This window comes from Leucoraja erinacea, chromosome 38 (assembly GCF_028641065.1).
Source record: "Leucoraja erinacea ecotype New England chromosome 38, Leri_hhj_1, whole genome shotgun sequence".
Taxonomy (NCBI): Eukaryota; Metazoa; Chordata; class Chondrichthyes; order Rajiformes; family Rajidae; genus Leucoraja; species Leucoraja erinaceus.
This window is the reverse complement of record NC_073414.1, coordinates 7,237,590-7,249,773: the sequence shown is the minus strand read 5'-3', so window position 1 is coordinate 7,249,773 and position 12,184 is coordinate 7,237,590. Positions and strand designations below refer to the sequence as shown.

The 12,184-nt window shown below is 47.3% G+C and overlaps 1 protein-coding gene across 1 annotated transcript; it reads left to right on the top strand.

Annotated features, from left to right (window-relative positions):
- Nucleotides 1-1,119: 1,119 nt before the first annotated feature.
- med29 (mediator complex subunit 29) lies at nt 1,120-11,945 on the top strand. The gene is made up of 4 exons (XM_055663761.1): nt 1,120-1,423; nt 4,439-4,497; nt 5,770-5,854; nt 9,197-11,945. Exons 1-4 carry the CDS (start codon nt 1,154-1,156, stop codon nt 9,410-9,412), a joined length of 630 nt encoding a protein of 209 aa, XP_055519736.1. The 5' UTR covers nt 1,120-1,153; the 3' UTR covers nt 9,413-11,945.
- Nucleotides 11,946-12,184: the final 239 nt, after the last annotated feature.

Below are 12,184 nucleotides of genomic sequence, written 5' to 3'. Positions count from 1 at the left end.
TCTAGTTGGTTATAGGATGGTTCAGTTGCCAGATAACAGCTGGGAAGAAATTATCCCTGAACCTCGGCATGGACTTGTAGGGCCGAGATGGCCTGTTTCCGTGCTGTAATTGTTATATGGTTATATGGTTATAACCTGGAGGTGTGCGTTTTCACACTTCTGTCCCTCTTGCCTGATGAGAGAGGGGGCTTTGTGTCCTTTTGTGTGTTAACCACCATCTGCTGTTCTTTTCATGGAAAAATGTCTATGTTCTGTCTGGGACGTATAACAATGTTCAAAGTCGCCCACATAAAAAGACAGGCGGGGATGATTCACTGGCTGGCACTGATTAGCCACTAGGGAGAAAAAATACAAGCTGCTGGTGGGCCTTGGGTCAAGACCGTTAAAACGGAGTCGGGGGAGATTGAAATTAGAGGTATGAAAAGGTTCAAGGCAGTGAGAGAACTTCTGCCAGTTGCTGCTGATTCCCTCTCCAGAATTCCTTTTGTCTCACAGATCATCGCCTCTCAGTCTGGAAAAGGGTCTCAACCTGAAAAAAACCCACCTCTCCATGTTCCCCAGAGATGCTGTTTGCCCCCTGAGTTGCTGCTCCAGCGCTTTGAGAGTGTCTGGGCTGGAGCGACTCAGCGGGTCGGGCAGCGTCTGTGGAGGGCGGTGGAATGATGCATTGCCCCGCCCAGCGGGGTGATTGACGCGGCGGGAGGCCAATGGGAGAGCGAGGGCGGGTTCGATGAGCGCGGGGGGCGGGGTTGGATGACCGCGTGTGGGGGGCGGGGTTAGATGAGCGTGGGGGGGCGGGTTTAGTTGAGCGCGGGGGCGGGGTTAGATGACCGCGGGGGCGGGGTTAGATGAGCGCGGGGGGCGGGTTAGATGAGACGCGGGGGCGGGGTTAGATGAGGTGGGGGCGGGGTTAGATGACGGAGGGGGCGGGGTTAGATAGCGCGCGGGGGCGGGGTTAGATGCGCGGAGGGGCGGGGTTAGATGCGCGGGGGCGGGGTTAGATGAGGAGGGGGCGGGGGGCGGGGTTGGATGAGCGCGGGGGCGGGGTTAGATGAGCGTGGGGGCGGGGTTAGAGAGCGCGGGGGGCGGGGGGCGGGATGAGCGCGGGGGCGGGGTTAGATGACCGCGGGGGCGGGGCTTGGAGCTGGGGAAAATGGCGGCGCCGCTGAACCAACAACAGCAGCAGCTGCAGCAACTACAGCAGCAACTGGCGGCTGCACAGACTCAGGCCCAGACTCAAGGCCAGACTCAAAGTCAGGCCCAGCAGCAGCTCGTCCAGGCCCAGCAACTGGCAGCAGCTCAGGCCCAGGCCCAGGCCGGGCAGCCGGCGCTCACACAGCAGCAACAGCAACAAGCCCAGCAACAGGACGACTCGGTGGCCAAGTTCAAGCTGCTGATCCCGCAGCTCAAGGACTCGCTCCAGGTACTGGCATCCGACTGTGTGTGTGGGAGGGGGGATCAGAGGTCAAGGGGATCCACTGTGTGGGATCAGAGGTCAAGGAGATCCACTGTGTAGGATCAGAGGTCAAGGGTCCACTGTGTGGGATCAGAGGTCAAGGAGATCCACAGTGTAGGATCAGAGGTCAAGGGTCCACTGTGTGGGATCAGAGGTCACATGGATCCACTGTGTGGGATCAGAGGTTTAGGAGATCCACTGTGTAGGATCAGAGGTCAAGGGTCCACTGTGTGGGATCAGAGGTCACATGGATCCACTGTGTGGGATCAGAGGTCAAGGGGATCTACTGTGTGGAGCCAGAGGTCAAGCAGATCCACAGTGTGGCATGAGAGGTCACAGGGATCCACTGTGTGAGATCAGGGGCCACAGGGATCCACTGTGTGAGATCAGGGGCCACAGGGTTCGACTGTGGGAGCTCTGAGGGATCGACTGTATGAGATCATAGGTCAGAGGGATCGACTGTGGGATCAGAGGACTCATGGATTGACTGTGAGAATCAGATCTCAGGGGATCCACTGTGTGGGTTTAATGGATATTTATTTATTATTTATTGTCACATGTGCAATTAAATATTACATAGTGCAGTTCGTTTTGCATATAATGCTGCCTGACTCAACTTCATCGAGTTCAAAGTCTGGATCCCCATGTGTTCGACCGATCCGTTCCATCAACCCAGTAGCCAGGTTCAAGCAGTCAAGGACTTGCTCCAGGTACTGGCCGTGGGTCGGAGGGAACGACCGTGTGGGATTCAAAGGTCAGGGGGGATGTGGAGGCAGGAACTACAGATTACACCAAAGATGGACACAAAATGCTGGAGTAACTCAGCGGGACTGGCCCATCTCTGGAGAGAAGGAATGGCTGATGTTTTCATCTGACCCGTCTTCAGACTGAGAGTCAGGGGAAAAGGAGACACATTTAAATAAGGAAGTGTTAGGTGTGAAAACAAGACATCAAAGGGGACGGGGTTCAAGGAAAATTATTGTTAGCTAGGAGAAGGTGATAAGGAAGCATACAGAGATAATATTTAACCAGGGGACGGGTCAGACTGGTCGGAGAGCTGGGAAGGGGGAGGGATGGCGAGAGAGGGGTAAGCAAGGGTTACTTGAAGTTTGAGAAGTCAATATTCATACCGTTGGGGTGTAAGCTGCCCAAGCAAAATATGAAGGTTCAAAGGTTCAATGGACATTGTCACATATGCAATTAAACATTACACAGTGAAATTCCTTTTGCATATAATGCCACGCCGCTATGTGTGGGGCCAAACCGAGTTCAAAGTACGGATTGTTCAAGAAGGAACTGCAGATGCTGGAAGATCGAAGGTATACAAAGTACGAATCAAAGTACGGATTCCCACGTGTTTGTTCTTCCGGAGCAGCTCTGTCGCCCACGACCGGCTCAGCTTGCGAATTAACATCTCTCTCCTCTCCTTGCTGGCCATTTTGTGCCCCGGGGTCAACCTCCTGCAGCCTACCTAAAGGTGCTAGAGGCATTACCCAGGTTCACCTTACTACCAGCCACTCCCCTCTACACTTGATATGGCCAAATGCAGGCAAAGACCCAGATCCTGTCTAATTGAATTTCTTGAAGAGGTAACAAAATGTATTGACAAGGACAGTGCAGTTGATGTGGTTTATTTGGATTTCATGGAGGCCTTTGACAAGGTCCCACATGGGAACTTGATCCAAAAGGTTCCAACCCTGAGATCCCAGGGCAAGTGGCAGATTGGATCTAAAATTGGCTTGGCAACACGAGGCAAAAAGTGATGGTGTGGGATTGTTTTTGCGTTTGGAAGCCATTTGATCAGTGGTGAACAAGAGGAATTAGTGGATAAAAATGTTGTATGAATAAACGCTCATACATAAAGGTGATGAGTTGTGAATTCTTTATGGGTGAATTTCCATACCCTGAACCGCTGTAATGTGTGGGGGGTGGCGGGTTCTCTGCACAGCACTTAACTGGTATCTGGACAAGTACTTGGATATGAAGGGCAGAGGTGGATATGGGTCTAATGCACTTTATAGCAAATGGAGTTAGCATGTATAACCATCTTGATTATCATAGACAAGGGGCCAATGAGCCAGTTTCTGTGCTCAATACCTCTAATAGATCTGTAACACTTTATAAGGGCCAGATAACTCCCTCTTTTGCCAATGAACTGGTCAACTACCCTCTGTGGCAGAGAGTTCCAGAGATTCACCACTCTCTGTGTGAAAATAGTTCTTCTCATCTCGGTTTTAAAGGATTTCCCCCTTATCCTTAAGCTGTGACCCCTTGTCCTGGACTTCCCTAACATCGGGAACAATCTTCCTGCATCTAGCCTGTCCAACCCCTAAGAATTTTGTCGGGTTGGATAAACGTTGTCGGGTTGGAAAGGGTACAGAGAAGATTTACGAGGATGTTGCCAGGACTCCACAGTCTGAGCTACAGGGAGAGATTGAATCAGCTGGGACACTGTGCCTTGGAGCGCAGGAGGATGAGGGGTCATCTTAGAGAGGTGTATAAAACCATAAGAGGAATAGATCGGGTAGACGCACAGAGTCTCTTGCCCAGAGTAGGGGAATCGAGAACTGGAGGACATCGGTTTATGGTGAAGGGGAAAAGATTAAATAGGAAACTGAGGGATAACATTTTTCACACAAAGGGTGGTGGGTGTATGGAGCGAGCTGCCAGTGGAGGGAATTGAGGCTGGGACTATCGCAACGTTTAAGAAACAATTAGACAGGATAGAACAGGTTTAGAGGGATATGGACCAAACGCAGATCGGTGGGACTCGTGTAGATGGGACATGTTGGTCCGATGGGCCTGTTTGCACTCTGTATCTCCAATGGATGAATGGGTGATGCTTCATGTCATGGGCATGTCAGTAAGATAGATCCCGTATTTGCAGGCAGGAGATGCCTGTCACCGTGTTCTGTAAAAGCTGTGTCTCATGCTGTATCTGGACCTGTCTATTTTACAGAGGAGTTTGTGTTTCCCTTCTAGAATCTGATGAGGATCGCGGCCCAAAACCTGTCCCAGAACACGACCATTGACAATGGACAGTGAGTATCCCTCTTTTGATAAACGAGTGCTCCCGTTTGTTTGTGGAATAATGTGTAGGAAGGTAGCAGATGCTGGTTTAAACCAAAGATAGACATAAAAAGCTGGAGTAACTCAGCGGGTCAGACGGCATCTCTCTCTGGAGAAAAGGAATAGGTGACGTTTTGGTTCGAGACCCGAAGACCAAGTCTGAAGAAAGATCTCTACCCAAAGTGACACCTATTCCTTTTCTCCAGAGATGCTATCTGACCCGCTCAGTTACTCCATTAGCTTGTGACAACAAAGTATCTTTGAATCATTGGAAGCAATTAACCTCGCCCCTGTTAACTGTCTGCTGCATGGCTGCCCCAAGTTAACGATATTCCAAAGACGCTTCCTGACTACAGTTTAATAACTGTACAGGATACAGGATTTAATAACGGTACAGGAGCCTCAGATCACGTACTACCTGTAGTAGGATGAGGAACAGCTTCTACAACAATACAATCACATTGCTGAACTTGGAGTCCCGCCGATAGATTGATCTGGTCCCTCCGTCCCCATTGTTTAATTATTCTGTATTTCTTGATTATTCTGTATCTTCTCTCTTTCTATTTTTTTTTTTTTTTTTAATTTTATTATTTTTTTTTTTTATGTACAACTACTACGGACTGACGCAAAACTGCATTTCGTTGTACTCATACTTGTATTTGTGCGATGACATTAAAGTTGAATTGAATTTAATAACTGCGAAAAAACTTATACTTAAATTCTGGAAAAAGATAACCGTCCCCACAGTGATGATGTGGATCACAGAAATGACCGAGACACTACATTTAGAAAAAATAAGGCTTGTTTTATCTGACAAATCTCAATTTTCCAAAATATGGTCTCCTTTCATTGAATTTCTTCAACAACAGAATGGTTGAACACAAATGCAAAACCGACGCTGGTGTCGGGTGAGCAGGTGTAGGGAAGGGTAGTGGGATATATCTCTGCTTTTTGTCTTTCACTTCTTCGTTCATTCAGGGATTTTTCTTCTTTTTATTTTGTATCTTTTTCGAAATTCTTTCTTTTCTTTTTCCTTTTTTCTTTCTTTCCCTTTTTTCCTTTTTCCGATTCACTTATTAGTTTGTAAAATGTTAAAACTGAAGCTGTACGGAAATTGTATAATTGTTATGTCGATTACTTTCTCCTTGTGCAATTGCTTCTAATAAAATACATTTTTTTTTTAAACTGTCTGCTGCCTATATTCTGATTTCAGCTAATACCAAGCATTATCCTTTACCCTGCAGGAAGAGCAATGATACCGCATTACAACGCTTCGATAAGAGTCTAGAGGAATTCTATGCTCTGTGTGACCAGGTGGAACTGTGTCTGGTGAGTGGAATTGAAATTCAATACCTGGATTGTCATTGTATATATTTTATTTCAAACGTGTAAATCAAAAAAAGTTAAAAACAAAGCAAAATAACAATTAAATGAAATGAACAATAAACCTATACACAACTCATTGAATATCTTCTCATCAACATCACAGATTAAATCTTACATGTTCGAAAAGGAGTAGGAGGAAGTATTTACTTATTTATTCCTACCCCTTTCCGCTACATCAATTAATTCATAAACTTTCATATCTCATCTACATATATATATACACACATACACAAATACATACATACATATATCCGTACATAAGCTACATACATATATACACGGTGGGTGCAGCAGCATCTATGGAGCGAAGGAAATAGGCAACGTTTCGGGCCGAAACCGGGTTTCGGCCCGAAACGTTGCCTATTTCCTTCGCTCCATAGATGCTGCTGCACCCGCTGAGTTTCTCCAGCTTTTTTGTGTAACCTTCGATTCTCCAGCATCTGCAGTTCCTTCTTAAACACTACATATATACACGCATGTGCACGCATACATACATGTATACAGTTTTTAAACAATTATCAAAATTCTATGTACAACACAAATATCACACTATGTCGATAAGTTAAAACGTAACCATCATCACAGCCCTTCCTCATTCTGATACCTCTGGAAAATAATTTTTTTGCACTTCTTAAACTGAGTACCACATCCAAATCATTCCACAATTTCACAATAGAACAGGCTCTGCTCATACCCAGCGTCACGGATCCGTGTGCTCCAGAGCAGCTGCGTGACCCTCCCAATTGCTCCAGCGCTCCCCACCAGCAGTGCAGCATTCGCTCGGTGCAAACCCGCCAGCAATGCAGCACTCACCAATGCAGCTGTACCAGTGGCGCAGCACTCAGTGTGGATACACCAGTGGTGCAACACTTACTTGGTGCTGATCTGTCAACAGAAGGACATTCTTGCCATAGAGGGAGTACAGAGAAGGTTCACCAGACTGATTCCTGGGATGTCAGGACTTTCATATGAAGAACGACTGGATAGACTCGGCTTGTACTCGCTACACTTTAGAAGATTGAGGGGGGGTCTTATAGAAACTTACAAAATTCTTAAGGGGTTGGACAGGCTAGATGCAGGAAGATTGTTCCCGATGTTGGGGAAGTCCAGAACAAGGGGTCACACAGTTTAAGGATAAGGGGGAAATCTTTTAGGACTGAGATGAGAAAAATATTTTTTACACAGAGAGTGGTGAATCTCTGGAATTCTCTGCCACAGAATGTAGTTGAGGTCAGTTCATTGGCTATATTTAAGAGGGGGTTAGATGTGGCCCTTGTGGCTAAACTGATCAGGGGGTATGGAGAGAAGGCAGGGATGGGATACTGAGTTGGATGATCAGCCATGATCATATTGAATGGTGGTGCAGGCTCGAAGGGCCGAATGGCCTACTACTGCACCTATTTTCTATGTTTCTAACAGTGCAAGTCTGAAGAAGGGTCTCGACCCAAAACGTCACCTATTCCTTTTTTCTCCGATCCACAAGTTACTCCAGCTTTTTGGGTCTATCCTTGGTTTAAATCGGTATCTGCAGTTCCTTCCTACACAAACAGTGTAAAACCTGCTCCATGCAGCTTCACCAGTGGTGCAGAGCTTGCTCCATGCAGCTCCACATGCAGCACAGCGCTGGCATTATGCAGCTACGCCAGTAGTGCAGCTACCCACTCAGCGCAGGATTCAGTCCCGTTTTATAATTGAAGTTCTGAAGATTTCAAGAGAAGCCAAAGTGGTGAACGAAGACAAATTGTGCCCACCTCCAGCAAGTGTAGTGATAAGAGGCAGGACCATCAGCGATAACGTCAGGAAACTCTACAACATGTGATGGACGCTAAAGGTTGCAATGCACTTCCACCTCTGGCAATGGACAGTGTGTTCATTTTAATTTTATATATGTGAGATTAACATATCCAACCTTTGACGACAGATGGCACAATGGGCTAAGTGTTCGGCTGGCGACCGGAAGGTAGCCGGTTCAAATCCCGCTTGGAGTGCATACTGTCATTGTGTCCTTGGAGCAAGACACTTCACCCACCTTTGCCTGTGTGTAATGTAATGTAATTATGTGAAGCACTTTGGGGTCAATGCAAGTTGACGGAAAATGTGCTATATATAAATAAGATTATTATTATTAACAAAGAACTTCTGGTGGCATATAAAATGGAGTTAGTTCCCAGATTAATCCAGTCGTCGTTGATTCCCGGAGTGTATCCCGAGGTGTGGTGTGTTACTCTCGTTGCTGTTTTGTCATGAGTGGAGGGAGAAGAATGTGTTGAGTCCCTACTCTTCGCATTGATTTCTGCACGTACAGGATTAGACTCGACTGCACAGTTTAGATTCTAGTTTATAGTTGATCGCAGAAACAGGCCCTTCGGCCCACCGGGTCCGTGCCGACACTAACACTATCTGACACACAAGCGATAATTTCCAATTTTTACCAAAGCCAATTAACCGACTAAACATGTATGTATACGCTCCCCTCCATTGAGTCTGTCCAAAGCAAGCGCTGTCTGCGGAGGGCGCTCAGCATCGCCAAGGACTGCTCTCACCCCAACCAACCATGGACTGTTTACCCTCCTACCATCCGGGAGGCGCTACAGGTCTCTCCGTTGCCGAACCAGCAGGTCGAGGAACAGCTTCTTTCCGGCGGCTGTCACTCTACTCAACACGTACCTCGGTGACTGCCAATCACACACCACCAACCCCCCCCCCCCCCCCCCCCCCCCCCCCCCCCCCGGACACTTAATTTTTTTTATTCAAATTTTGCTGTGTCGCTCTTCAAGGGAGATGCTAAATGCATTTCGTTGTCTCTGTACTGTACACTGACAATGACAATTAAAATTGAATCTGAATCTGAATCGGAGTGGGAGGAAACCGGAGCACCCGGGAAAAACCCACTTGGATTACAGAGAGAACGTGCAAACTCCGTACAGACAGCACCCGTAGTCAGGATCGAACCCGGGTCTCTGTTGCTGTAAGGCAACAACTCTACTGCTGCACCACCGTGCTGCTCAGAATGCTGTAGCCTGTGGCCTTTGTCAATCAATCAATCAATCAATCAATCAATCAATCAATCAATCAGTTTTATTCGTCACTTGCACATAAAGTGCAAGTGAAATGAATTTGCCAGCAGCAGTACAATGAAAAAGAACACACAAAAATGCAACAAAATCTTTTTGACACAAACATCCACAAACAGCATTCATCACTGTGGTGGAAGGCACAAAATTTGGCCAGTCCTCCGTGTCGTCTCTGTTCCCACTGTCGCTGACCGTGTCCCTTCCTTTGCAGAGGCTGGCGTTCGAATGTCTATCCCAGAGCATTGACAGCGCGAAGCACTCGCCAAACCTGGTTCCCACCGCGACCAAGCCCGACACGGTGCAGACCGAGAGCTTGTCCTACGCTCAGTACCTCAGCATGATCAAGTCACAGATCTCCTGTGCTAAAGACATTCACAACGCCCTCCTGGAGTGTTCGAAGAGGATCGCCAGCAAGGGGCAAATCTGACCCGCAATGCTTTACAGTCCACAGTCCACAGTCCGACTCTGGAACCTCTTGAGTTAGCATTTCCATGGACCTCTGCCATATCAATGCGGGTGTTGTGTGAGTGCTGGGATGTTCAGGCATCCCCCATTCCGTTGTCTACCTGTTTGGTGTATCGGTTCTCTGAACCTCCACCCGTCTATGGTTAACATCCTGTGCTATGATCAGTTCCTTTTCCCAGCGGGGTTAGGGTCATCAGTGCCATAAGCAGTCCTGTTTCTTCTTGGTTACTTGCTCCTCCAAAATATTCCAAATGGAATTTAAACTGGAGGTGGCGGAGGGAGGACTTAAGCCAGAAAGTGTTTTTGGGAAGAAAGAGCTACCTTAAATGTAGTTGCACCTGGTTGGGTAACTATAGTTGGGTGAGGAATATTCCATGCTTTAATTGTGCGGGGGGAGAATGTTCCATCATTCAGAGTGATGCTGCATGTTCTTCAACTTTAACAAGCTCAGCTTGCCTCTGACTCCCCTGACATGGCAAATTCCAGCTCACCTATCTGCGTGTACATTGTGGTTCGTTGAGGATGACGGCACAGCTAAATGATTTCTTCTCCGCTCACAGTAAGGAGTGTTGGCCTCACAACCCCTTGAGTCTGTTCCACGATTTACCTCTGGATCATAGCTGTTCTGCATCTTAGGTGGACACAAAATGCTGGAGTAACTCAGCGGGTGAGGCAGCATCTATGGAGAGAAGGAATGGGTAACGTTTCGGGAGACCCGAAACGTTACCCATTCATTCTCTCCATAGATGCTGCCTCACCCGCTGAGTTACTCCAGCATTTTGTGTCTACCTTCGATTTTATCCGGCATCTGCAGTTCTTTCTCACACATTTTGGCCTGCATCTTAATTCTGTTTCCTGCATATCAAATTCTACCCTCTCCTAATAAACACACCATTGCAACCCAACAGCATCCACAGTCTTTGGCGGAATAGACAATAGGTGCAGGAGGAGGCCATTTGGCCCTTCGAGCCAGCACCGCCATCCAAGGTGATCATGGCTGATCATCCCCAATCAGTACCCCGTTCCTGCCTTCTCCCCATATCCCCTGACTCCGCGATTTCCGCTGATTCCGGAATGTGGTTACTTGCATGAATTAACTATCTTACGAGCCAAGCTCGGAGGCCCTAGTTCTCCACCATCCACTCTGTCAATAACTTGTTATATTATAAAAAACTTTGTTCAGCTCACCTCCAATTTTTTAATTTAGAGTAAATGCAAGCAGTTTCAACAATGTGATTTAATCTCTCCACAGATAGACACAAAATACTGGAGTAACTCAGCGGGACAGGCAGCATCTCTGGAGAGAAGGAATGTATGACATTTCGGGTCGAGACCCTTCGAAGAAACGTCACCCATTCCTTCTCTTCAGAGATGCTGCTTGTCCCGCTGAGTTACTCCAGCTTTTTGGGTCTATCTTTGGTTTAAACCAGCATCTGCTGTTCCTTCCCTGCATATTTATCCTCTCCACACCTGTTGTCCTGATCGCAATGGTAATCCTAGCTGCAGCAAGGCTCTCTGACACGACGCATGCAGAGGTTGATAGCTGGGACATCCCGGGACCTCGGTGGTACAGTGCATTTGTTTGTCTGACTTGATGCCGACAACGGGTTCACAGGGTGTAACGATGTCTCGCTGTTGTGAAACAAAGTGACTCAAGGCTCGGAATCCTTCAGCAAACACCAGCGTGATCTCCATGTTAATCCCAGGACTGCTGTTGACATTCTCTGCTAACATTCTCTGACATTGACATGGCTGCTGACTGATTCACACTTGAACATTGTACGAGAGAGACAGACTGCTATAGACGGTGACGGGTCTCAGTTAGCCCGATTACAGACAGCAGCCCATGTTTCGGGCTAATTTCTGTAATAAAGTGAACCTTAAGAGCCTGTCCCACTTACGCGATTTTTTCGGCGACTTGTCATAGTCGCAGCAGGTGGCCAAAATTTTTCAAACATGTTGAAAATCCAGCGGCGACCATAAAAAAGGTACAACTCTATGGGGGCGACTACTCACGACCATACAGGAGTCACCCCGCGACAAGTTGCGTAAGTGAGACAGGCCCTTAAGGCAGCAACTCTACCACTACGCCTGATATGGATCGGTCTGCACGTATGGTTGTGAGTAGTCGCCTAAAGAGTCGTACCTTTTTCTGGTCGCCGCTGGATTTTCAACATGTTGAAAATTTTCAGCCACCTGCTGCGACTATGACGGGTGCCGGGAAGTCGCCGAAAAAATCGTGTAAGTGGGACGGGCCCTTTAGTATTTATACTAAATGCTTTGTGCAAGTTCCCTACTGATCTTTTACGCTGGTGATATCGTAATATATTTAAAGATGGTTTGAAAGCAGTGTGGAGGACAGGGTTGAGGAAAATTCATGTTGTTTACATCATCTATACATGACTGTGACCATTTATCCCATCACTCCCTCCTTGATGTTCTTGTGTATGGTCCGATTTACCTCGATAGCATGCAAAATAAAGTTTTTAATTGCATCTGTGACAATAATAATAATAAACCAAGCCAGATGCTCCACATCAATGCCGTTCACACAGCGGTTTTCATGAAATCAGAACTGTCTCTACCAGCCGACTCTATTGTCTCTCCAAGCCCCCAGGTTACAGAGGCAGGAAGGAAGCAGAAATGTGATACGCCTGTTACACAAAAAAGCTGGAGAAACTCAGCGGGTGCAGCAGCATCTATGGAGCGAAGGAAATAGGCAACGTTTCGGGCC

Bases quoted from the DNA above. Each gene is read 5' to 3' on its own strand.
- med29 (XM_055663761.1), top strand. From the start codon at position 1,154: ATGGCGGCGCCGCTGAACCAACAACAGCAGCAGCTGCAGCAACTACAG. The intron at 1,424-4,438 runs GTACTGGCATCC...TTTCCCTTCTAG, and splicing joins AGCTCAAGGACTCGCTCCAG to AATCTGATGAGGATCGCGGC. The intron at 4,498-5,769 runs GTGAGTATCCCT...TTTACCCTGCAG, and splicing joins ACGACCATTGACAATGGACA to GAAGAGCAATGATACCGCAT.